The sequence below is a fragment of the Pleurodeles waltl genome, chromosome 3_1, assembly GCF_031143425.1.
Source record: "Pleurodeles waltl isolate 20211129_DDA chromosome 3_1, aPleWal1.hap1.20221129, whole genome shotgun sequence".
NCBI lineage: Eukaryota > Metazoa > Chordata > Amphibia > Caudata > Salamandridae > Pleurodeles > Pleurodeles waltl.
In genome coordinates this window covers 238,561,630-238,589,338 of record NC_090440.1, presented here as the reverse complement: position 1 = coordinate 238,589,338, position 27,709 = coordinate 238,561,630, and the positions used below count along the sequence as shown (strand labels likewise).

The window sequence follows — 27,709 nt, the reverse complement described above, 5'->3', positions numbered from 1 at the left end:
CTGGTGTAGATCATAACATGTCGAGAGATCGATTGCGTGCTGCTTAGGCTGGAACTAAAAAGTGTTGCCTACATCCTAAACAGTGAGCTGAATCTGGCGTCTTGTTTATTCACCCCCACACCAGGAGGTGTCTGTCTGTCTTTGCTGTCAATTACTTAACGGTTGAGTTTTTTTGTTTTTTTTTACAAATATACAAATTGAGTGTAAGACTCCGCTTTCATAACTTTGCCCCTCGTGACTCGATCCCGCTTTTGCTGCCACATCCTGACGCCCAATTTATGGGGTCCCATACTATTTTTTTTTTCCTATTTACAGCAGGCTTGCAATTATAGCCGCTAGCTAACTTAACCCCTTTGGTGCCTTGGAAGAGGTGGTCTCGTCCCAGCACACAGTTCACGTGTGCCGGGACGAGACCACCTCGTCCTGCACCGGACCCAGGGGGGAAGCGCTAGCGCTCCCCACATGGGCCCTTCACCCACACCCCCAAGTCGAGGATGGAAGGGGAATTCATTCCTCAGCAATCTGATGACGTCAGCACGCCGACGTCATCAGAAGCTGCCGAGGACGCGCTGGAAGCCATTTGCTTCCAGCGCATCGCAGGAGAGGACTTCAGAGGTGAGTCTCTCTCCTTTGGGGGTTTTTGGGGGAGAAAACAGACACGGGGAATGGAAAGAGTTTTTACTTCCCCCCTGTGCCTGTTTTCAGTGGATTCCTGGTCCACGATCGTGAGCGGGGCCTGTGATCGTGGACCAGGAATCCCCACTAGGCACCAGGGATTTGTTTTCATATTTATTTTTGGGAGCAACCCCTTGGGCAAGGGTCGCTCCCATGGGGGGCTATTTTTTATCATATTTCTGCCCCCCCTGGGGGAAGATCGGCCGTTTTTTCGGCCGATCTGCCCCCAGGGGGTCGAAAACCACTAGACACCAGGGATTTTATTTTCTTTATGATTTTTTGGGGAGCGACCCCTTGGGCAAGGGTCGCTCCCCTTGGGGGCCATAAATAATCCTTTTTCGGTCCCCCTGGGGGCAGATCAGCTGTTTTTTCGACCGATCAGCCCCCGGTGGGGGGGGTCGAAAACCACTAGACCACCAGGGATTTCATTATGCTTATAATTTTGGGGGAGCGACCCCTTGGGCAAGGGTTGCTCCACTTGGAAGCCATAAATAATCCTATTTCGGCCCTCCCTGGGGCAGATCGGCCGTTTTTTCGGCCGATCTCCCGTCGGGGGTGGGGTCGAAAACCACTAGACCACCAGGGATTATGTTTACCTTATGTTTTTGGGCAGCGACCAGTATTGACCCTCCTGGTTGTCCTGCCACTTTTGGAGTTAGCAAAAAAATTGTGTGTGAACTTGGTAGACGACTGTTTAACAAAGGACACCATTTGTACCTATATAATTTCTACACTGGAGTGCAGTTGTTCAAGGAGTTGTTTAGAGTGGACACTGTTGCTTGTGGCACAATCGGTTCTAACCGGAAAGGCTATCCAAGGGAGCTTGTCTGTAAAAAAAACTTGAGAGTGGACAGTACAGTGCCTTGGGGAATAATGAACTGCTAGCTCTGAAATTTTCAGACAGGAGGGATGTGTACATGCTATCTACCATCCATGATGAGAGTACTTCCCCTGTGACTGTTTGTGGTCAGGGTACCGAAGCGCGCAAACCTGCGTGCATTTTTAGGCACATGGGTGGTGTTGATAGAGTAGATCTGAGGTTGGAACCTTACACTGCTCTGCGTAAGTCTTACGTGTGGTATAAAAAGTTGGCCCTACATATGTTTCATTTGGCAACTTTGAATGCCTTTATTGTGTTCAAGCATTGTTCACCTGAGTCAAGGATGACATTTGTTAAATTTCAGGAGTCGGTGATAGGGAGCCTTATTGTGGTGGAACAGGCAAGAGTTCCTAGAGTAGCAGTGGTGGAAGTTGTGGCTAGATTGAAAGATCGCCACTTTCCAGACCACATTCCTCCCAATCCCAAAAAAGACTTACCTACTAAGAAATGTAGAGTATGTGCCCAAAGAGGTATCCGGAGGGAGAGCCGGATGTACTGCCCCCATCGCCCTTCAAAGCCTGGGCTGTGTGTGCCCGGCTGTTTCAGAAATTACCACACAAAGAAAAATTTTGAGGAAATACCGTGAGCGTAAACTGCCTATTTTATATTTTCGTATGTTTAGTTTCACGGTTGGTATTACTGTCATGTATTTAGTTAGAACTTTTGTGTTTGTAGTTTTGTACTTATTTTATAATTAGTTAGTGGTTTCTTTGTTGTTTATAAACAGAAAAAAAAGTGATGGCAGTGTGCGTGGGGTGGCGCTTGGCTGGCGGTGTGTTTGGGCTGGCGCTTGGCTGGCAGTGTCTGTGGGGTGGCGCTTGGCTGGCAGTGTGTGTGGGGTGGCGCTTGGCTGGCGGTGTGCTTGGGGTAGCACTTGGCTGGCAGTGTGTGTTGGGTGGCGCCTGGCTGGGGGTGTGCGTGGGATGGCACTTGGCTGGCGGTGTGTGTGGGGTGGTGCTTGGCTGGCGGTGCCAGCCAAACGTCAGTTCACACACTCCCATCAGCTAGTGTGACTGCTGTATCAGGTATGTGGGTGTATGTAAGTGATGGGCCCTTGAGTGGTGCTGTCTGTCGATGCAAGTGTTGTAATGTGCTGGGCCCGTGGCTGGCGGTGTGAATGGTCTTGTGCATGTCATGTATGAAAGGTGTGTGAATGGACTGTAAAACGGTTGGTGCCTTGATGCGACTTTACAGCTCACGAGCTGTGAGTCATTGGTTCAGTTTTTTGGCCTTTCAGTTATTAACAGTGCATTTCACTTTTGTGAAATCTCTTGTTAATAAAATTTGATCTACTGAACCATCACTCACCCTCGTGCCAAATCCAACCAGTATGTGTGGTACAAATGACAAAACCTGCTCCGCCGTAATCAGGCGTCGCAGCACACTTGTGACACGCTAGGTGTCTCAGGTGGTTCCCTGATGATGAAGCATGCCACCAACTTAGTTGGTGGGTGAGGGGTCTTTTTCACATAACCTAAGTGCGTGTCTTTTCACAATTTTAGTGTTTGGCACATCACAGACGTACGTAGACACATCAAAATGATATTTTGCAAAACCACCTGTGTTTGGGGGGAGGGAGCACCTATGTTTTTGGTCGTGGGTGCGGCCTTCATCTAGGGAAACCTACCAAACCCAGACATTTTTTAAAACTAGACACCCCAAGGAGTCCAGGGAGGTGTGGCTTGCGTGGATCCCCCAACATTTTCTTACCCAGACTCCTCTGAAAACCTCAAAATTTGCTTAAAAAAGCATATTTTCCTGCCTTTTCTTAATAGGATCACCGCTCCAGCACAAAATTTCTACTCCCCAGCGTTCCCCTCAGTCTCATAGTAAAATGGCACCTCACTTGTGTGGGTCCCAAAAGCAGAGTCAGCCTAAAGATGTATAAAAGAAGAATATGTCCTTATCAACTCGCTGTGCTATCTGCTCTATCTCTACACGCTTTTGGCCTTATTCTGTTGCAGGCACCTAGCCCACCCACACAAGTGAGGTATCATTTTTATCAGAAGACTTGGGGGAACGCTGGGTGGAAGGAAATTTGTAGCTCCTCTCAGATACCAGAACACTCTGTCACCGAAATGTGAGGAAAAAGTGTTTTTTTAGCCAAAGTTTGAGGTTTGCAAAAGATTCTGGGTAACAGAACCTGGTGAGAGCCCCAAAAGTTACCCCAATTTGGATTCCCCTAGGTCTCTAGTTTTAAAAAATTCACAGGTTTGGTAGGTTTCCCTAGGTGCCGGCTGAGCTAGAGGCCAAAATCTACAGGTAGGCACTTTGCAAAAAACACCTCTGTTTTCTTTGAGAAAAAGTGATATGTCCACTTTGTGTTTTGGGGCATTTCCTGTCGCGGGCACTAGGCCTACCCACACAAGTGAGGTACCATTTTTATCGGGAGACTTGGGGGAACGCTGGGTGGAAGGAAATTTGTGGCTCCTCTCAGATTCCAGAATGTTCTTTCACTGAAATGTGAGGAAAAAGTGTTTTTTTAGCCAAAGTTTGAGGTTTGCAAAGGATTCTGGGTAACATAACCTGGTGAGAGCCCCACAAGTCACCCTGTCTTAGATTCCCCTAGGTGGCTAGTTTTAAAAAATGCACAGGTTTGGTAGGTTTCCCTAGGTGCCGGCTGAGCTAGAGGCCAAAATCTACAGGTAGGCACTTTGCAAAAAACACCTCTGTTTTCTTTGAGAAAAAGTGATATGTCCACTTTGTGTTTTGGGGCATTTCCTGTCGCGGGCACTAGGCCTACCCACACAAGTGAGGTACCATTTTTATCTGGAGACTTGGGGGAACGCTGGGTGGAAGGAAATTTGTGGCTCCTCTCAGATTCCAGAACGTTCTGTCACCGAAATGTGAGGCAACAATGTTTTTTTAGCCAAATTTTGAAGTTTGCAAAGGATTATGGATAACAGAACATGGTGAGGGCCCCACAAGTCACCCTATCTTGGATTCCCCTAGGTCTCTAGTTTTCAGAAACGCACAGGTTTGGTAGGTTTACCTAGGTGCCGGCTGAGCTAGAGGCCAAAATCCACAGGTAGGCACTTTGCAAAATACCCCTCTGTTTTCTGTGGAAAAATGTGATGTGTCCACGTTGTGTTTTGGGGCATTTCCTGTTGCGGGCAGTAGGCCTACCCACACAAGTGAGGTACCATTTTTATCGGGAGACATGGGGGAACACAGAATAGCAAAACAAGTGTTATTGCCCCTTGTCTTTTTCTACATTTTTTCCTTCCAAATATAAGACAGTGGGTAAAAAAGGTGTCTATTTGAGAAATGCCCTGTAATTCACATGCTAGTATGAGCACCCAGAATTCAGCGATGTGCAAATAACCACTGCTCCTCAACATCTTATCTTGTGCCCATTTTGGAAATACAAAGGTTTTCTTGATACCTATTTTTGAGACTTTATATTTCAACAAATGAATTGCTGTATACCCGGTATAGAATGAAAACCCACTGCAGGGTGCCGCTCATTTATTGCATCTGGGTACCTAGGGTTCTTGATGAACCTACAATCTCTATACATCCCCGCAACCAGAAGAGTCCAGCAGACGTAACAGTATATTGCTTTAAAAAATCTGACATCGCAGGAATAAGTTAGAGTAAAACGTAGAGAAAAACTGCTGTGTTTTTCACCTCAATTTCAATATTTTTTTATTTCAGTTGTGATTTTCTGTAGGAAACCTTTGTAGGATCTACACAAATTACCCATTGCTGAATTCAGAATTGTATCTACTTTTCAGAAATGTTTAGGTTTCTGGGATCCAGCATTGGTTTCACGCCCATTTCTGTCACTGACTGGAAGGAGGCTGAAAGCACAAAAAAGCGTAAAAATGGGGTATGTCCCAGTAAAATGACAAAATTGTGTTGAAAATGTGGGTTTTCTGATTCAAGTCTGCCTCTTCCTGAAAGCTGGCAATCTGGTGATTTTAGCACCGCAAACCCTTTGTTGATGCCATTTTCAGGGAAAAAAACACAAGCTTTCTTCTGCAGCCCTTTTTTCCCATTTAAAAAAAAAAAAAAAAAAAATCACTGTATTTTGGCTAATTTCTTGGCCTCCTTCAGGGGAACCCACAGTCTGGGTACCTCTAGAATCCCTAGGATGTTGGAAAAAAAAGACGCACATTTGGCGTGGGTAGCTTATGTGGACAAAAAGTTATGAGGGCCTAAGCGCGCCCTGACCCAAATAGCCAAAAAAGGCCTAGCACCTGAGGGGGAAAGGCCTGGCAGCGAAGGGGTTAAATGCATTTAACTAAGACACTTTTTCTATTATGTACCTTATTAGAATGGAATGTCCGATGTTGGAACTAAGGGTGCCAAACACGCTCCGTTAAGAAGCGTTGAGGAAATAACGTTTTAGAAGTACTTCCCTGCTGCCTTCAATCCGACAATCCATGTATAGACCAGATGCAATTTTACGTCGAAGACCACGCCGACACCGCAGAAAAATCGTACTCATTTTGGCTGACATATCAGTGTCACGTGGGTCGCACACTCCGCGCATTATTTCGAATACAGATACGGAAGTGGTCAACTCCACTCCCTGCCCGTGGGACCAGCCTCTCCTGTCCAGTATGAGTCACGGTGCCTCGTGCCCTGTCCGAGTAGCGTTGCTGCATAAAGTTATCCTTGTTGAGTGCATGCCTGTCAGCAGAGGCGGTTAGGCTCGCGCCGGTGTTTACAGCCCCCTCTTCCCACCTCCTCCCAGCGCTGTGACGTTTGCGGCGGCTTCAGGCGCTGGTGGGGAAGATGGCGACCGCCGACAGTAGCAGCAGCCCCAGCACAACCCCAGGCAGCACAAAAATGCCGCCGCCCTTCCCTGGGGCTGAGGAAGGATCTAGCGGAGCCGGAGACAGCGACACAGAAGGGGAGGACATTTTCACTGGCGGCAGCGTGAGTGTCACTAAATGTTATGTTGGGAGTGCCCTAGGTTCCAAAAGCCTTCCCCACAGGCCTGCCAGAATATATAGTGCTACGCCTAAGGGTGTTGTTTGACCTGTTACTGTTCTGGTGCAGTTAAACTGAGTGAGTGCGCGTTCTTTCGCGACGTCGTTAGTACAGTTGTGAGTCTTACTAGCATGGTCTTTGGAAAATAATTTGGGATCTGGTCATGATTTGCGAAGAAGGGGTGCATATATAGGATCTTTCAAGATGGGCTTAAGAGATGTGCGCTGGTGTGGCTAACCATAAAAGCAGGGTTTGTGATGTGTTTGATGGTGTGCATTTTGGCGATTGTGGTGCTTTTAAGCAGCGCTTGAAACGGAAAAATAGAGGTGCAGGTATTCTGTGCCAGAGTACCTTATTTCTGAGGAGTGCCGGTAGTTTCCAATTTAAAGTATTACGTTTTTCTTGAGAAGTGCAGGTACTCTCCCTCACAAAGTAAACAAGCATTTGCAATGCAACTGATATTATCGCGTTTGCTCGAGTTAGAGCTATTCGCGTTTTAAGCTCTTAACCGGACTTTTCTTGTCACATAAACTGAGAAGTAAAAGTTTCACATATGCGAGCCCATGACCCCCATGAAGTGTAACGGAGACACACGAAAGGAAACAGAAGTTCGGTCGCAGTGAAATTTATTGGCAAAAGTGCTAGTAGCCATGTAACAGGGTCGATGTCATACAAAGCGCACAACTACTGCCCAGCGAGATTGCGCTGCCTACAAAATAAAGAGAAAAAGTAGTCCAGAAACTGAAAAGATACTCCAACATCGTTTTCAGATTAAATACAGTATCTTTTATTCCAGCTACAGGATAACAACCAACCCTGACAGGTCCTTTATCCCAACTGCCTGCAAGCAGCTCTCAACATTCCAGCCTCTTCCCCACATCTCTAGGCAACCAACATGTCACCACATTCCAACAGAAACCATACGGAAAATATGGAGCCTTCCATGTTTTCAGTAGTTGGCAGGTGTGCTCGAGGTTGGCTAAACCCTGGAAAAGGCATGACATATGCATACCTTCTACTAATGAAATAACTTGTAAAAGGCAAGCCCATAAACCAACCTAACTGATGGGCATGGTTAAAAGCCCATAGAGAGATTACACCGGGGTCAGAGCGATTTTCCTCAACCCTAAAAAGTGCCAGTACTTCGTACTGGACAGTACCTGCTCATTAAAAGCACTGCTTTTAATTGGGCAAATGTTATGTGCCAGACTGCTTTATGAGTGGTCAGTGAAGTTTAAAGGATGTTTTTTTCATTTTTTAACACTTCAGCAAATCCTTTTCCCTCTGTTCCGGATTCAGTTGGCGTAAACTAGGCTTCTCCAATGAGTAGCTGGTGAGCTACTGGTAGCTCGCCAAGTACCTGCAAGTGGCTCTCCTGTGTGAAACCCAGGCTAATAAAATTATGAGCTTTTACTTGGTTGAATTAATATACATATGTCAATATTTAGAGTGTATATTTAAGATAAAAACGTTTTTATTTTTAGAACTCATAAGCTGATATTTTGAGGAAAAATGGCTGAATTTTCAAAATATAATTTAAAGGTGATATTTGAATCATAAATAATGTGGCATTGGGAATCCTTTTTACAAACGGTTCTAGAGGCACTGCAGCTTTGGTTGTTATGTATTACACATGTAGAAGCATTCTTTATAAACGCATGCTTTTGTACGCTATTGTTTGCAATCATTCCTAGTTCACTGAGGCAATCACTTGTAGTAATCTTGCATATTGTGGCCACTAATGTTATCTTTTCTAATGCAGGCACTATTATAACACTAATATCGGTAGCTCTCCATAAGTTTCATTGAACAAAAGTAGTTCGTACTACAGAGAAGGTTGGAGACCCCGGTGTAAACTACTTAAGTTTTACATACCTCTGTCTGCCGCCTTTCTGTTGCTTCAGCAATTATGATGTTGGCAAAAAAGAGGAAGCTGTATAGAGTTTATTTGAAAATAATTCAAAGTAAAGTCCATTGTTAGCATGACAAACTATACTCAACGTTATGTAATGTATAAATAAGAAGGCAATAAAGTAGTACTTTTATGTTTTTGTAAATGTAAAGCAACAAAATCATAGCAACAAGTTTTTAAGACTCCAGAAAACTTTTCTGTATCACTAAATATATTAATTTTGTACAGGAGGAACGTCCATATCTGTGAAGGTTGTTTCACCAGGATGGGTACAACCTCTATTGTAGAATCGCTTGATGTTTAGAATATTGGACGGTGGTATTTAAGCCAGAAGTCGAAGCATTAAAAAACCACAGTACTGGGACTGGGAACCTCAGATAGTAGGGATGGGGTCAGTGAGCATTGGGTGGTAGGGTGGCAGGATCAAGAGCAAATGCGTGGCTAAAAAGAAGAACATATTCTGTAACTATGACATGAGAAATAATGACAAGTTAAACTAATCGGTAAGAGGCATTATTTTACGCTGTGAAGTAAAACCTCTATTGGTCACTGCAATCACTGTAGATAGCTGTGTATTTAACCAGCAAGCCACCAAAATGAATTCTGAGTGGTGCAGTCCGGAACAGTGTTGTGTGTGTGTGTTTTTTGTTTTTTAGTGGTATGAGGTCCCAGCCTGTGACAGAAAGCACATTGAATATATATGTCCTTATTTTAAACATGCATTAAACACAGTATAAGATTGGCTGCCACAAATTGAACAAAAAGATTTTGGTTTAAGATTAAAAAAAAAAAACACAATATGTAAATCTTCATTGGGACTGTACCCATGGCAGAGTTAAAAACAAAGAAGGATCGGGTGCTAATTACTACCATATCCTAATGAAGTCTACATGTTTCGGCCGTAAGAAAGCCTGGTAGGTCTGTCGGATTGCATCAGGACTAGAAGATTCAGAACTAAAGTATTTCTACTCTACCTTACTGATTTTCAAAACTTGTGGTGTGTTCAAGTGTCACACTGAACTGGTGTATGAAACACATATTCACACTCTAAATATATACATATGTTGATGAGTAATCATAGGTTTCTTGTAGAGAGAGCCAACTGATTACTGGCAAAAAATAAGAAACGTTTTGCAAACGTTCATCATGCAATTATGCTTGTGCTTTGCACTGCAAATTCAAACAGTGGTTGGATGAAACTAGGTGGACAGGTACCAGAAGCCTTGTTACCCGCATGGTTTTTTGTCTTGTCAGCTGTCACTTGTCTCTACTCATTTAGGCAGCTACCACTTAGAAAGTCTACTGCCTGCTTATCTGTGATGTAAAGCTGCTTAGCAGGTGTTCAGTTGGTTGCAGATGTGGTGTTTGTTGAGGAGATCATTTTAAAGCCAACCGGAAAGCTGACTGGAATGTTGATGTTTGCCTGACTAAAAGCTATGTGAGAGCAAGACAGTAAAGGAACACCTAGGAATGTTGGTAGGTTTTGACTGGATAACTTCATCATTCCAACACGGCCAACGGCCTTTTCTGAATGGCAAAGTAAAAATAAATAAGCGCTGGCCAAGCCTATATGTGGGTATTCGCCTTTCAAAGGCAAGACCTGGCTTTGTCAATGATTGTTTATCTACTTTAGTGCATCTATCACAGATAAGCTCTTAGGAGTTTCTATGGGACCAGGGAGACTTTGGAGGTGTTGATAGAGGGGGGTTCAGGTCTTGTGGCCATTTGACCAAATGATGCATTACAGCATTGCGGTGTTTGAACTCAATTGTGTGTGATGTGGGATAGATATATGGATGTAAACTGATGCGTAGTAGGGCTCGAAAGATCTACTTGACCGCTTGCTATGGCGAGTCATATTTGATCAGGTCGAGCTATTTTTAAGACTTACGTGCCTCTTCTGGCAAGTTAACAAAGAACAGGTGTTCTGTTCAGTCAGAAAGTGGAGGAGCAATAAAAGATGCCTTTAAATCTTGTTCTTGTAACATTTGCTCTATGTTCACAGAGGTCAAAAGTCAGTTTGTCCTGTAATTAATTTTCCTTCTGACTGCAGAGTTTCAGGATTTTTGAACTGTCTGATCTGCGGGGGTTGTGGCTTGGCCGCTCCGCGAATGTCTGCCATTTCGTGAGGGTCCGCTGGGCAGGAGCAATTCTACGGCTTTTCCCCTCCTGGGACCACCTGCCAGGATCTAAATCGGCTGCCCTCTGACTCGGGGGGGGTGGGTGGGGTGTTAGAGGGCTGCGGTGGTAGCCGGAGGCATTGGAGGGACCCCCCGGCCGGCGCATTGAGTGCAGCGTGACCTGCTGGCTTTGCATGGGAGCGACCTGCCGTAAAGGCGCTCCCGTGGCTGTAGGGGTGGTGTGGCTGCCCTTTCCCTGCTTTCCTCTGCCTGTTGTTGACCCTGCGGCTTATGGGCAGCACCGCAGGGTCTGGTGCTGACGCATCCGGGGGCTGCATCAGTGGGTTTACTCGGCCTGCAGGCCCCTCGGGGTTGGTGCCCGGACGTCGACGGCCTGGGCAGGCGGGTGGGGCTACATTGGCTCTGCCGTGAGGCCTAAAGAGAAGGCCTTGAGCTTCCCGCAAGAGGGGGAGGTGTACATTTGCTCCCCGTGGCTGCGCCTTGACCTGCTGTGGGGGAGGGGGCCGCAGCTGGTAGGCAACCCTGCCCAATTGTTTTTCTTCTGCCGGCATATTTTTTGGGCCTGTCTGGCGCCCGGGGGGCCTGATGTGGCCCATATAGGTGGCGCCTGTGGCCGGCAGCGAGGAGGGTCAACAGTGCTGGCTGGGCCCGTTGGGGCGGTGGTCGCGGCAGGGGGCCTGCTGCTGCGGGCCTTGGCTGGGGCAGCTTTGGCAGTGGCATGTTGGGGGGGGGGGGATGTTTGGTCTGTGCCCCCCTCCTCTCCCACTATCCCTGGTGATATTTTTTGAGGCCCTGGCTGATCCCTTGGAATTGAGCTGCTGGTGACACCTGGCTGTAGCTGTGGCTTTGTTGGCCGTGGCTGGGACGGGGCGGTGGCGCCTGCTTTGGAGGACTTTGGCTCTGTGGTCTGGCAGCCATCCGGCCTAATTACATTTGTGAAGTGCTGTGTTACACTGGACTCTGCTGGTGGAGGGGCATGGCCCTGGACGTTTTTGGGTGCCTGTTGGTGCCTCCTGCTAGCGTGGTTGGCTGCCTGTACTGGCGCGCTCTGAGGTGCTCGCTGGAACCACACAACACATACTGCTCGCCATGGGTAAGGCAAACCAAAAGCTCACCTTTTTGCGGGTAAGAAGAAGACAGCCTTGGCGGGTTGGGCATCTGACAACTCGCCTCAGGAAGAGGATGTTTCTGTGCCCTCTGTGAAAGCTATGTTTGCGGATCTCAAGCACAGCCTGGATAGCATTGATGGAAAGCTGGATCACCTGATTGAACAGATGGACCGACTGAAGGAAAGGGTGGATGGCCACGCCACCTGGCTTGACCATGTGAAGTCACGCACATCGGATTTAGAGGATGGTTGTCATGAAGATGGTGAGAAGCTGCTGCGGATGGAACGGGTATTAGAACTTATCTGCAATAAAAACGAGGATTTTGAAGCCCGCTACTGCGGCAGTAATGTGCGTATTTTAGGTCTGCCAGAGTCAACAGCTATGGGCTGCAAGAAGACTAGGTTTGCATCGCTATTCTCTCAGGTGAACTCTCTCAGGTGTTAGTGGTGGAGCAGGCACACCGGTCACTTGGCCACCAGCGCGTCCTATCATTGTACACCTCTTGAACTACAGAGGCACCATGCTCCAGTTGGCTCACGAATGGCGACCTGTGATTTACAATAACATGGAACTCCACTTTTTTCCTGATTACACTCCTGGGGTGCAGGCTGCTCGAAAAGCGTTTCTTCCATTTAAGCGCACGTCAAACGGATGTCAAGTTTTCCCTCATTTACCCTGCCAAGCTGCGCATATTGCATAAGGGCAAATTACGCTTCTTTATGGACCCAAAGCTGGCCGGCAAGTATGTCAACACTACCCTAAAAGAGCGCCCCTGGCCGATGTGCGGGCCGGGAGGGGGAGGCAGAGGCCCCTGCTGACAGCGATACTGTTTGACCTTGGCTCTGCCCTGCCGAGGTGATGGATTTATCTTAATTGTCCTTGGAATGTCAGGGGGCTAAATGATAGCCGCTAGATGCGCTTGGTGTCTGCCTTTGTGCAGCGCCACACAATTGATATTTGCATGCTGCAGGAGACCCATCTGCATGAGGGCACGAGAGTGAAAGCTGGCTGGATAGGTGAGAATCACATGGCGATTTACTCGTGTTATGCGTGAGGGGTGGCGATTTTGATTCGGAAGGGCTTGCCGTGGCACACTGGTGATGTAGTGATTGACCCGGGAGGGATATACGTCCTGCTCAGGGGCACCTTATATGATAAGCCGGTCTGTTTGATATCTCTTTACGGGCCAATTGTTGGTGACCCAGAGTTTTTTGGGGCGGTTTGGCGTTTGATTGGCTTGTTGGGCCCAGGCTCTTTCTTGTAGGGTGGTGATTTCAATGTGGTCTTGGACCCGGTGGCAGATCGCGAGAGTAAGGCCAGGCCTCAGCATACAGCGGCTGCAAGGGTGCTTACGCATATCATGGATGAGGACGCTCTGGATCTGTGGAGGGTCCGACATGGTGAAGACAGACAGAGTAAATGTGCTAATTATGCGCATGGCAGTTGGTCTAGATTAGATAGGTGGCTTGGCACCAGGCATGTGGCGCTATGGACGACGTCCATTGAACATATGCCTCGTACTCTTTCGGATCACTCTCCGGTTTTGCTGGAGTTGCATTTGCCTGACCGGGCCGGCCGTGCGTTTTTGTGGTGGCTGCCCAGTGGAGCGCTTAGGGATAGTGTTTTTGGGGATGAGATTTGCTCAGCAATTGAGGATTACTTCCAGATTAACCAGGACTCTGTGTCGTCCGTGGGTACTCTCTGGGAAGCTTTTAAGGTTGTGATCTGTGGTGTCTGTCTGGCTAAGCAACATGGTGAACTATCGGAGTTGGAGGTGCGCCTGGTCAAGTTGGAGAGGCGGCTGGCTTCTGGGTGTCGGCAGACCTTTTGGCAGAGATACGAGAGGCGTTGGCCTGCTGTGAGGAGGCGGCGATGTGCAAGGTGTGCTTTCTAGGCAAGGAGGCAAGGGCTCATCGTTACGGTGAGGTTGAGCGGGCCGGGCGGATGTTGGCACCTACGTTCTGTGGGCTGGGAATTATATTGTAGAGCTGACGGACTCGACTGGGATCCTTCGATCGGGTGACACGGAGGTTCGTCGTGTCATGTCTAAATTCTACCCTGATTTATGCGCAGATCGGCCAAGTGTGAGTGGGGTGGAAACTGATGCTTACTTTGAGGAGATTAGCCTGCTCTGGCTCGAGAACTCTCATAGGCAGATTCTGGATGTTCTCTTTTCGGTTGACGATGTCATTCAGGCCATAGGTGGCTTGCTGGGGGATAAGGCTCTAGTGCTGGATGGCTTGACGCCAGCTTTCTATAAAGAGTATGCAGATATCTTGGCAGCGCACCTTCTTGAGGTTTACGCTGAGGCCCTTGAAAGAGGTGTTCTTCTGGCTTCGCTGCGGAAGGCTCTAATTGTGACGATTCTGAAGCCGGGGAAGGATAGCAACTGTGACTCGTACTGGCCGCTGTTGTTGATAACAAGATCTTGGCAAAGCTTATTGCAGCGCGCCTACAGCCCTTGCTTACGTCCTTGGTTTTACCGGAGCAGTCTGGTTTTGTGCCTGGGCGTTCGACATTGTATAACCTGCACACCTTCTTTAAGTTTTCTAACATAGTAGGCCCTGATGACCATGTGACTGCGGTCTTCCTGGACGCCGTGAAGGCATTTGATTCACTGGACTGGTCATATATGTTTGCTCTGTTTGCTGGAGTGGCCCTTAGCATTAGATTTATTTAACGGATCTGTCTTCTGTATTCCCAGCCGCTTGAGAATTAATGGGATGCTTTCGGCTCCTATTTCGATTGCTAGAGGCACCAGTCAAGATTGCCCCCTTTCTCCGCTACTTTTTGTGGTGGCCATGGAGCCCCTGGTGGTGCGACTACGACAAAACCACAATCATAAGGGGCTGGCCTGTCCTTATTTCTCTTTATGCGGATGACGTGGCGTTGTACGTTCATGATCCCCAGATGCATCTGGATGTGCTGCTCGATGAGATTGTTCAGTTTGGCCGGCTCTCTGGGATAAACATCAATTGGTCTAAGTCAGTGGTATTTCCACTGTCTGATGCCATTGTCCAGTGTTGCTCTAGGTATCCCATATGTTGGGCTTATGGGCCGGTGCGCTATTGTGGTATTTGGCTGAGCCGGAAGGTGGATAAATTGTGGTCTGCTAATTACGGTACGATGGTTGCGTGGCTGGAGCACAAGGTAGTGGTCTGGCGTACGCTACCGCTATCGCTGACTGGATGGATTGCGATAGCCAAGATGGTGGTCTTACTCACGTTCTTGTATTTGTTTGTTAATCTGCCTCTGTCGGGCTTTTTGAAATGGCTTTGTTCCTTGCTGGTGGCTCGTGTGTGAGCGGGGAGACCGGCCAGAATTGCATGGGAGACCCTGACTTTACCGTTTGAACAGGTTGGTCTTGTAGCCCCGGATTTGGAACTGTACTAATACTGCGCGCAGGCCCACTTTATCCATTTTTGGCTCCATCCTATCCGCTATTTCCCACATCTGGCAGCGGAGCATGAGTCTATCTGGCCGAACAGGCTGGATGGCGTAATAGGTTGCCCTCCTGGGCCCCTTCGATGGAATGTGGACACAGTGAGGTGCTCAATGCATGCTTGGAAGTGTCTACTTGGGCGGATGGGCGTGCGCAAGGTATTTGTGACTTTGATGCTGGCTCTTGTTGTGGTGGGCTTTCACTTGCTGGAGGATGCCCAGATATCTGAACGTCTCCTGGAGTTAGATATGGTCACTTTGTGGTCTTGGTTTCCGGCGGGGAGATTTATTTCCTTGGAGGAGACGCTGGGTGTGCGTGGCAATGCTGCACAATATCGCTTGTTTTTTTTCAGGATTCGGGCTTTGTTGTGGGCGCGCTATTCCTGCTTCCTTGTGCAGCCCCCTATTTGTCATGTGCTGGAATTATTGTACAAGGCGCAGACTGTTTGTCGTCTCATTACAAGTCTGTATGCTTGCACGTAAGCCACGGGGATTCGGGTGGATTCCAAGGCCAGAGTTCACTGGGAGACAGACTGGGTGTTTCTATTTCAGAGGAGCAGTGGCGCTATTGTTGCTCTCAAATGCGGGCGCTTTCCCCTAACGATAGATTGCGCCTCATCCATTTCAATTTTCTGCACCGACTGTACTATACGCCTAGCCGCTTGAAAACAATGGGTCTTAGAGCGGATGCTGGTTGTGCGCGCTGCCCGGCTTCGGAGGCGGACTTCATGCATCTGGCATGGGATTGCAGTGCGCTGTGTGATTACTGGTCTGAGGTACTGCATGCAATCAATGAGATGACTGGACTTGCATTGCAGTGTGCTCCCATGCTGGTGCTTTTGGGCTATGTGGAGGAGGTTCCCGCTGTTTCTAGGCGATTGGTATGCCTGCTGCTGCTCCTGGCCAAGTGACAGGTGGTGATGTGCTGGGGACGGAGACGGGTGCCTCGCTATGATGACTGGCTGAGATGCTGCATACTGTCAGGAGCAGCTGGCGGGGTATTGGGAGCTGATGCTGGAGGGCTCAAGCCCAAGGGATATCCGGGCCCCCTTGGTGATGTTTCTTGCTGCTCATGCGCATGGAGATGGCTGACTTTCTGTGCTACTTCTGGTTGGTTTATATACAATGGTTCTACTGGCTGCGTTATGGATGCGTGCCCCCCCCTTTATGAGTGTTATGCTGGCAGAGCTGCTTTCCTCTTTTTCCTGGCCCTGTTCTCTCTTTTCCCTCTCTCTGTTTTTTGTCTCTTAGTTTAACCTGCGTTATGGAATGGAGGTGCTCTTATAGGGGACATGTCTCTCCTGCAGTTCTTCTTCGCAATTTGGAACTATTTGCGTTCCTGAGAATCCTCCCTCCTGAATCAGTGTGGTGGATATTACTGTGTACGCTGGTTCTGGTTGTTTGATGATGTTTGCTTCGTTTAAATGCAAAATCAAAACTGTCTGTTTTGCTGCTTAAAATATGAAATAAAAGGCTACAGGGTGTCAGGTTTTTCCTACCACACATGACTAGGTTAACTGTACAGACATTTCAAAATATATATCACTAGTTGTGAAAGGCCATTTTTTTGCATTTCTGTGTGAGGAAAAATATTTTAATAGGATGAAAATAAATTGGAACACTTCACGTGTTGATGTGCAAAGGATATGTTTTCCAATACCCAATTTTCACAGATTGTTAAACACTATATAGTTTTATCAGTAAAGCTGCAAGTTATTTGAAAGTACATTTCTTGGACATTTACTGTGTGTAGATGACAGTATGCTACCACATCATGGTTTAGTAATATATAATATATTTCCTAAAAGTGAGAGTTTTAACAATCTGAGAAACACTCTGCCCTGATTGCAATGCTATTAGTAAACTAAAAGCAGGTCATGTGTCCCCTATATGTGGGCTAGATTCTTGTGATACATACAGCAAACTTTAGTCTACTTATTCAAACAAGGATTTTTTCTTTTGTACAGCAGAAAAGCTGCGCTTACATGTCTGAAGGCGCAGTCATATGCGAGAATGAATAAAAATGCGACTCTAAACTATTAGCCTGGAATTATACAATTTGAGACCAGGTAATGGGTCAAGTACATTACAGTTAGGCCTAGTACATTATTCAAGTTCCTGGACCTGCAGGTCTAGTAACATTTTAAAGATTTTTCGAGGCCTGCATAGACTGATAGTCAGCCAGACCGCTACATATCTGTTCATTGTTGGATTGGTGTAGCAAAGGATAGCTCTCCTAATGGGGATCCAGTGGAGATCCACTGGCTTCAACAGGTTAATGGTCACTGTTGTTTGTTATAAGAGAGGGTCAGATTTGCTTTCTGCACCAAGCAAAACATCCGCAAGCTCGACAATGGGTCCTTCTTCCATAGGTAGACTGGCTGCCAGTCCATAGTGCTACATCTCAAACATACAAGTAAACATGAATGCACACTTAGCTTATCTTCTGTTTTAGGTTGTTCTCAGCTAATATTCTCCATGCCCTGAGCTTGCCATGCCCATGTGCTGTTATGCAAGGCACTTGAGGAGAGCAAAGCAGCACTTACCCAAAGAGAGTGTGACCAGGGAGGGAGAGGAGATAATTTTCAGTGCACAGAGGAGAGAGAACAAGTGGATGAGGTAACTTGTCTGGGCATGGCTAATTCAATTTTGAATGGAGGTATGGGCCATCGTTTTGATAATAAAATGTCAGTGGGAGGCACAAAGGTGTTGGGAAGGTGCTGGCATAGGCTTGGGAAAGCAGGATGTGAAACTCCAATATGTCTGAGTTTAGGGAAAGAGTGTGAGAACTAGATTGAGTATTGAATGGTGTTAATGTGTAAAAGTGGCATGTTATGTTTGTGTTGCGGCCACATTCTGCTTTGTTGCGTGAAGAACAGTTGATATTAGATGGTAATGATTGTTGTAATATCAGTTGACATTGGCTTACAAATTAATAAGACCTTTCCTCTCTTTTACTGATTTAGAAATTCATGATCTAGAGGTACCAAACATTTATCCTAAGAATGTGAGCTACGTGAAGAAGGGCCAAACCCCCAATTGCCCCTGGCCAAGTATTAAAGTTTGGTGTTTCTAGATCATGAATTTATAAATCACTAAACAGCTATAGTGAGATTATGAATATGCAAGCTAATCTTCATTGATACTTTGGATATAAATACTATAAGCTGATTCAACACTTTTGTCTAAACTGTGCAGTAGGGGATACAAATCGCTGACTGATTTGTGTTACTCCGATTAACCATAGGGCCTCCAGGCTGAAGGAATCCGACTGGGATCATTATGGTTTGAAATTGTTTTATCATTAGGAGAGTGCAGTTTCTGAGGTTCTATGTTTTTGTTAATATTTATTCATCAATCATGTATAGCTCTACTGCACCAGAAAGGCATTTTACATAGAGCTGAATTCAGATTGTAACACTAGAACATGGAATATACTGTTTAATTTAAAAACGGAAGAAAAGAGAGCCATATTGGACAGCAGCATGTGAGTAGTTTACATTTTTATAGCAATAAAAATATATTTAGAAAATCAATGGGGCCAAGAGGACTATACTATTGAAAGGTGAGCACTCTAATTATTGAAGAAGAGATGAAGTTTTAGATACTCCTTGAAGGCTAGGAGCGAGAGTGCATTTGTGATGCTGAGAGGTTAGAAACAACAGGCAATGTTCAAATCCCTACCAAAAGGTCACTTCTGGAATAGAGATGGGCTGATTGTAGTGTCTTGAGATTGTAGTGAGCTTTGACTTTTAAGGCCTGGCTTGTCCTCCAGTGGTGAGGAGCAGTTCAGTCAAATCAGGATGGTTGTTATGGTGTATGTCTTCTGTATACAAGGTACATAGTTCGAATTCTGTTTTTGAATTTGGCTGTAGCTATTCAGGCTCTTGGAATATGGCAATGATGTAGTAAAAGTTTCTTGAAGTGATAACCAGGGTTGGTGCTGTGTGGACTGCTGCTTTAAGATGCACCAGAGCTGACTTGGGACTGCAATCCTGATAGGTGTTTCAAAGTCCATTCTAGAGACGAGTGCATGAACAGGTACATTCTTGTGGTTTGTCTCTCAAGGAAAGATAAGGAACACATTTTTTCTGGTGTTCAATAAATGGTCTGAATGTCGTAGTGGGGTTTAGAGTGAAGCCATGGGCATTTTCATAAATGCAACATTAAAAACAAGCATTTGCAATGCAACGGGTCTCGTGTTTGCTCATGTTAAAGCTGATAGCGTTGTAAAACTCCTTACCTGACTTTTCACCTATCGGCAAAAGTGCATTTATGTACGTAACCCGAAAAAGTGCAGTTAACTGTGTAAAGCGCTCGACTTCTGGCAAGCGACAACGCGCTAGGAAAATAGAGAAAAAGTAGTCCACGAGCTGGACAGAAAACAGCGAGCCTCGCATGTTTTCTGTACTTGGTCGATGCGCTCGAGGAGGGCTAGCTACCGAAAAAGGCATGATGTATGCATGCCTTTTGACTGATGAAAGCAAGCAAATTTTAATAGGCAAGCCCACGAACCAATGAAAAACACTGACGTGACGTCGACAGGGCTCCGAGCCCTTTTCTAATACCTAAAGCGTCTTGCTGCGATACGCATGCACGAGCGCATGCGACGCAGGCTCGACCCTAATAAACACATTTTAGCGAGTCTGGAAATGTGGACTCAAGTTTTCGGTAGCATGAAGAAAATAAGCTCCGTTTCGAAGGGTTAGGCAAAAGTGTGTTTTTCTACACCCAGTTCGGTAACGTTTTAGGCAGATGCACAGAGTCAAGATGTCTTCTGTGGTTGGTGTTGTGAAGAATGCTTGTATTTCGTCCACCTGTTATGTGGGCTGTCAGTTTTGGAGTAGTGGGTTGTGAAATTCTACAGTGTAGTATGTTGTTGGGTTAAATGGAACTAATATGTCGTGGTGTGGTATGGCATGGTGTGATGGGAATATTTTACTGTGGTACTTCATTCCAGTCCTTCCTACTTGGAGTTTTTTTCTTTTTTGCATTGACGGATACAATTAAACTTCAGGGTATTAGTCCAACTTGTAAAGTCTGAGGTCTGGAAAGAACCATAAAATCGACTGATTGTGTTTCCCTACAAGTGAAAGAACATCCTGTTATCTATTAGCTAAGGCTGTCATGGAAGTTGACAATAATATAAACCAGAACAATTGATTGAAGCACATTTCTGGGTCTTTCCAAGAGCTTAAAAACATTTAAATGATTGCTTTCACAGTGATGTGCGAAATCTCAAAGGTGAATTAACGATAAAGGCCTTTGGCCGTATTGAGTAACTAGTGGGATTGCAGTTAGCTGTCGACGTCGGGGACCTTGTCGGATTTTAACTCTTGTGGCTTTCAAGACGTCCTCAGTTGTAATGTCTTGCGCTAGCCTGGCTCTCTTATCTGTGAAACTCACAATTGTAAGTATTTCAGATTACGTTTTGTTACTCAACGTTTGAAGGTCTACAGAGCATATTTGTTGGAGAAACTCTTGCATTGCTTGCAGCTAATTTGTAAGTATACCTTGAAAGCACAGCTGTCTGCTTGAGTTATTGCTGTCTATTCTTTAATTATACACTTGTAGCAGAAGCCACCAATGGGGAGAGGGTGCTTCTGGCGGGCTGTCACCCTTCGAGGGGAGCTGAGTGTGGCACACCTGACTCTGAGACACGAGCCCCGGGCAGTTCCATATCTTGTGATGCTGATGTCTGAAGGCTGGGTCTTTTTAAAAAAAAAATATTTATTTATTTGCAAATATGTGGTGAGTGGCACCCCTTTTGTGTCTGACATAAAGTTCTGGACCCAGATGGACATTATGGAGTCTTAAAGGGGTTAGGCAAAAGGTGGGCTGACTCGAAGGAGTCTGAGAGGAGTTGGGGGATTTGTATGAGGGGAGAGTTTTTATTACACTTAAAGGGGACAGGCACATATTTAAGTTTGGAATCGGACAATGTTTGATCTTTGCCAACTCACTACAGTGGCGCACAGGTTCTAGACAGGTTTCTGGGCCGATCTTCAGAATCACACACTCTTAATGCCACTGTGGGGCTACAATATGTAGGTCATGCATCTCCTTGATCTATAAGCCGATGATGCATGACCCTTTAACAATCCGAGCTAGAAGGAAACATGACATTGGCAACCTACTTACAGACTTGTAATGGTACAGGATGAAGGGGTATCGCAAACAGGTATATTTGCACCGCCACATTCTGCTTGGTAAAATTTAACATTCTCCATCGAGCCTACCTACTTATTCTTTGCCAAATTTACCTTGTGCAAACAGATGAATGTTCCAGATGCAGACAGGCTGCGTCTGACTTCCTCCATTTGATAGGGTCATATTCGTAATTAAAGACTAGCGGGGGAGTGGTGATTGAGGCCTCGCCTGCGATACCACCACTGAAGATTGACTGCTGTCTAGACAGTTGTACACTGGGCTTGCACTGTAAACCTAAACAAGCATTGGGATCACCAGTAGGCCTACCCAGTGTGTGTGACATTTATTGACTTTGGCAATGTGCTTTAGCCATGTTGCACACCAGTGTGGCTGCTGTTCAGCATGGCTAAATTCAGTGGATTGGATTGGATTGGAGCATGATGGAGTGGAGTGGATTACATCTGCTTACAGTGGATTACATCTGTTTACAGCGGATTACATCAGACTACAGTGGATTATAGCAGATTATAAATGGAGTGGATTGGAATGGATTACAGTGCATTACAGAAAATTACAGTGGAGTGGATTACTGCGGATTGGAGTGGATTGTTGTAGATTACAGTGGAGTAGATTACAGCAGAGTGAAGTGGATTACGTAGATTACAGTGAGTAGATTACTGCGACTTGGAGAGGATTACAGAAAATTGGAGTGATTACAGTGGGTGGATTGGAGTGGATTACAGTCAAGTGGATTGTATTGGGTTGAAATACATTGAATTTGGTTTTAGTGGATTGGATTACAGTGGATAGGAGTGGATTACAGTGGAGTCGATAACACTGGATCAGAGTCTGTATCGCAGCATGGAATAAAGAATATTCTCCAAATATATATTTCAACCTTTGTGATTCTGTGCCATTAATAACAACGCCCCTTTAATTCTGGGTACACTGGCCTGTCGCACTGTACTACTTCTTGCAATAAAGACCCCTGCATATCTGTCCTAGGTTACAGTATACCTTGTCGGGATCACCCTGACTATCTACAATAAAATAAAATACTCTCTATGGGCAATCCCTGCTAGTTCAGCATATATATGCATGAAATAAATGGCAGAGAAGGAGACTAATGGCCAGACCTGCTACTGTGAAACCAGGTTTGAGTCGCTGCGTCCGCGCAGCATCCTCTGATGTGGGCAAATTGCCTAATCTCCCTTAAAAAAAAAAAGGGGGGTGGGGCCTTCTTTGTCTTGTGTTTTGTATGGAAAACAAAATCGCAATTTCTCAATTTTACTGTCGCTTTAGTGCTGATGTAGTGATGACAAATGCAGTCCCATCCTTTCCTTTCAGCTAAAGCAGACTAACTTTCATCCAAAGATTCCTGAAAAGAAACTACCTATCTGTGGGCTCTCGCTGCAAAACAACGCATCTTGGTACTCAAGCCGCCTATAGTGCTTTTATTTCTAATTTAGAAAAGGAAAAAAAACAAAATAAGAACATGATCGAGGTGCAGTAGGAGGCACTAAAAAAAGGTAAACAATTAAACTGAAGTGATGATATAAAACAAAGCCATCACAACCTGCTTGCTTAAAGAAATGTAGCCAAGCTTCACTGAGTAAGAAACATGGTCCTGCAACCATATTGTTAGCCCCTGGAGGGGATAACCCCATGAAAAAACACAGTAGAAAGTAATGCAGTGTAACCACATACATAGCCCCTAGAAGGTGTTTTAGGGCTAGTAGGCCTGCTGCAATGATATTACAAACAAGGCCTTTAAAACAAAACTTCTCCCAGCTGTAAAACAAAGTTGTAGCCATGAGAAAGCTTAAAAGGCACTGAATGGTGGGAGGGGTATTATTTTGGGGTCCCCACTAGTCTAGTGTGGGGACCCAGAGATGATGTACGGTCCTGGGGTCTCCATCCTTTTTTGTAGTAAACGCTACTTATATTGTTGAAAATCATCCAGAACCACGAATATTATTAACATTTTAATACTGACCACATCAGACGAGTTTACATGTTTGTTTAAATATACTCTTTTCAGTTTTTGTAGGCTTGGCTAAACACAGGAGAGTTACTTATAGGTAGCGCTAGAGCTACTAATAGCTCACGAGATACTCATTGGAGACACCTGAGCTTTTTGAAGGTGGTCCCATTGTCCCAGGACCACCACAGCAGTGAGTTGCAAGCAAAAATGTTTTGTAAAAGTAATGCCCTGCAAAGCATTATGGGACAGGTTTCCATGCCATGACTATCCCACATTATTAGAGTTGTGCTGGTGAAGGGATCCATTTGATTTCAGCAATGAAAACACACATCATAAAAGCTGGTGGACTGCAAAACGATGTTGTGAAGCCTTAATATCTGTGATGCTCCATGTTGTATATCCAGCTCTGAAATCATGGGCCAACATTGACTACTTGCATTTGATAGCTCTTTATACTACACCTTACCTTTTCCAGTGGGTGTCGATAATAGGTGTTATGATTGCCAATTCAGTGATATCCAATTACCAAACCTTGAAGGAATCCACGCTTGACGTAATTCAAATGTGTCCATTGCAGATCACCACATGTGTAGATATCGAGCATTAAAATCACTGAGGCCTCTTACTGCGTTAGTGGTATGTGGCAGTCATCCCACCAACAGTAGGATATATGTAGAGTAAAAGAGGCAAGTAAATACTTTTGAAAGTGCTGTTAAGACAAGTGTTACTATTCTTGATGCTAGTGTGTTCTAGTGACCTAAAAAGTGTTGAATGTGGAAACCGTATCATTATTTTAATATATCACCTGACACATGAGCTAATTAAACACCAGGTGCTACGTCAGAGCAGCACTCTGCATTTACCGGGAATATTGGGTTCAACGACTGGCTTCCGGGCAGGTCTGACAAATCCCCACCCCAAAATCCTAAGAAGTGAAAATAAAATGCAGTATTGTTACCAAAATGGAAACCATGCTCCTGCCATGGTGTGTTAGTAAACGGTCTGCTGGTGTGTCACCTGCCGGTTATCTGTTTCTTCTCATCTTACTGCACCACGATTTGTCAGTGACGCATGGAGGCAGCAAACACAATGAAAGAATGCACTTTCCTTTGCATGTTTTCCATTGCTGGGCTGGAACTAAAATGGCCGCCACTGTCCTGAGCTCCCCATTAGCCTTGTGCCATTAGCCCCCCCCATATCCAAACCATAAACGGTGTGCTAACACAGAGGAAAAACACATCTCCACCCCTGGCTCCCATGACCGATTAAGCCATTCCAATGTGCTTTCCTAAGCACTGCTGTGCCTTTCTGTCTCTGCCTGTCTGGTCTAGGCTTGACTTCCAGCCAGGTGGGGCTCTGTGGTTTGCTGGTCATGCTCTGTCCTCTCTGTTTAACTGTGTGTTTTTAGTGCTTCAATCCTCACCTTCGTTAGGCTAAATCCAAGGGATTGAGAAGCCGAACTGCCAGCTGACTCCACCCTACACCCCTCCAAAGGGTCAAAAAGATATGGGATTCACATGCAGCTTCTCGATGAGGGTCACTTGGGTTGATACACGCTGGAGGGTGGAAAATGTGTTTCTGCTGAAACCCTACGCTGCCAGTATAGGGAAATGTCACTTAACATAGACACTGAATGGTGGGAGGGGTTATTATTTTGGGGCCCCCATTAACCTAGTGTGGGGACCCAAAGATGATGTAGACAGAAGAAGCATGTTGTCATGAATATTTTGGTGGTGGTCTTAGGACCACCGCAGGATGTTATTGGCAAAAATGTTTTGTGAAAGTAGTGCCCTGCATTATAAGTTGAGTTTTCATGAGTGTAGTGAATTTTGTACTATTAGCTCTCCCGCTGTGCCAGGAGAGCCACATTTGCTTTGAGGATTTATGTTTTACATAAAGCATTCACCAATTTCAAGTGTTTTAAGGGGAGCGCCACAATATATGAGACTGATTAGGTAACTGTGAACAGTGTGAACAGTGTGACCAGTGCTCCAATTCCACTGTTTGAGTTCACGCTGTTGTGCCTGTTCTTGCTGCGAGCGCTATGGTCGCCATGCAGCACGAAAGGGAGAGTGACAAGAAATAGTTTGCTCCCGCTGAAGTATATTAGCAATCGCGCAATAATCCATGTAACGGGCAGTCTGCAAGACGTGACAAAAACAGCCTCAAGGCTGGACAAACGTAAAGCATTTACCATTGACATCAAGTGATTTTTGAAAGGCAAGCCTACAAATGAGTGAAAGTGATGGGCGTGAGATGAGCGTGGTTAACACCTTCGGCGTCATGGACGTAATGGTTACATTCGGTGGCGCAGCGCTGAGTCGCCACAGACCTAACCATTACGTCCTTGCACTGGCCCTAGCGCCCCCCCCCATGGGTCTAAGGGCAGGGATGGAAGGGTAATCGCTTCCCATTCCACACCGATTTCTTTTTTTTTTTTCTCTTCCCCACCCCCTCCTCTCCCCCACCCCCATGACGTCTGATGACATCAGCACGCAATCGCGTGCTAACCTCATCCGAGTCCCCTCATGCTTCCAGCACAACCGAGGAGAAACTGATCCATTTCTCCTCAGTACGGGGGCAGGGGAGGCCAGGGAGGCATGAAAAGGAAAGGAATGGCTTTTCCTTTCCTTTTAATGTGTCTTTGAGCATTCCTGCACACAGTGATCAGGCTGCGCGTAATGCCCACTAGACACCAGGGATTTTTGGGGAAATGGACATGAGGGGAGCGGCCCCTTGGGCAAGGTTTGCTCCCCAGGGGGGTAAATATGTTTTAGGCCATTTCTGCCCCCTTGGGGGCAGATTGGCCTATTTTAATTTGGAATATGCCCCCCTTGGTGGCAGAAGCTACTTGGGCACCAGGGATTGGTGTGTGTGTGTGTGTATTTTGTTGGAGCGCCATGCGGCATGAAAGGGGGAGAGACGAGAAATAGTTTGCCCCCGCTGAAGTATATTAGCAAGCGTGCAATAATCCAAGTAACAAGGGCAGTTTGCAAAGTGTGACAGAAACAGCCTCATGTTTTTTTTTGTTTGCCAAACTTTGAGGTTTGCAAATGATTCTGGGTAACATAACCTGGCAAGAACCCCAAAAGTCACCCCATTTTGAATTCCCTTATGTGTCTAGTTTAAAAAAATGTATAGGTTTGCTCGGTTTCCCTAGGTGCCGGCTGAGCTAGAGGGCAAAATCCACAGCTAGGCACTTTCCATAAACCACATCAGATTTCAATCTAAAAATGTGATGTGCCAACGTTGTGTTTCTTGGTGCGGGCATTACGCCTACCTCACACAAGTGAGGTACCGTTTTATCGGGAAACTTGGGGTAACACAGAATAGAAAAACAAGTGTTATTGCCCCTTGTCTTTCTCTACTTTTTTCCCTTCCAAAAGTAAGACTGTGTAATGCAGAAGTGTATTTGAGAAATGCCCTGTAATTCACTTGCTAGTATGGGGACCCCAGAATTCAGAGATGTGCAAATAACCATTGCTTCTGATGGATACAACTACCTGTGGATTCCTCACCTAATGAATACTCCCATGGCGCCAGCATTCGACGGAAATCTTTCACTGCGTGAAAGGAAGCAGCCTCCTCCGTGTATTCCCCTGGAGACGAAAGATCCCACTCAGGGGAAGTGTCCAGCCCACTGGCTGTATCTAGACCATGCAGTCCATCAACCGAGTCCTCTAGTTCTCCTTCTTCCAGGACTCGTTGGTACTCCTGCTCCTCTAATAAACGGAGAGCACGTCTCCTCGAATGAAGCCTCTGCTCGATACGTGGAGTCGACAATGCCTCCGCCGAAGCCGAAGATCTCGGAGCGGATGGACCCACCGGAGTCACAGGACGAAATCCCGACGTCAACGGGATGGAAATCTCCGGGGCCAATCCCTCCGAAGCCACCGGAGCGGCCAACGGCGCCGAGCCCACGTTCCCAAAAGGGAGAAAGGGCATAAAGGGTCCGGCCGTAGAGGCGCAGGATCACCCAATGAAAAGGCCAAAGGGCCAGCCGGAGCACCCCCTGGAGCCATCTGTTGGAAGATGGTATACATCGCATTTAGGAATGCGGTACTATCGGCTCCAGGGGTGGGAAAAGCCGGATACTGGGGTGCCTGTATCGAAGGCGACCCCGACGCCGGCCTCGACGTCTGCGACGCCGGGGACAACACCAGAGGCTGCACCACTTCAATCACCGACGCCTGTCCAGGTGAAGTCGGTGACGCCGGAGAGGGCAACGGCGTCGATGGATGCGGCGTGACCGTGGGACTGACCTCCCAAGTCCTCCGGCGCCGATCCGAAGACCTGGAACGAGTCTCCTTGCTCGAATGGCGCCGTGATTCTCTACGGCGCCGGGAGTCTCGATGACGCCGATGCCTTGGCGAAGAAGACTTCTTATGATGTTTTTCTTTCTTCGACTTCGCCATAAACAACTTCGCCTCACGTTCCTTGAGGGCCTTTGGATTCATGTGCTGACATGAATCGCAA

General features: G+C 46.3%; 1 protein-coding gene across 1 annotated transcript in view; it reads left to right on the top strand.

Moving 5' to 3' along the window:
* Positions 1–6,136: 6,136 nt before the first annotated feature.
* The window catches only part of SNX1 (sorting nexin 1), a 470,987-nt gene continuing 449,414 nt past the window's right edge, over positions 6,137–27,709 (top strand). The window contains exon 1 of the mRNA XM_069222309.1: positions 6,137–6,442. Within this exon, the coding sequence (XP_069078410.1) occupies positions 6,299–6,442 (144 nt within the window). The 5' untranslated portion in view covers positions 6,137–6,298. The remainder of the gene's footprint in view (positions 6,443–27,709) is intronic.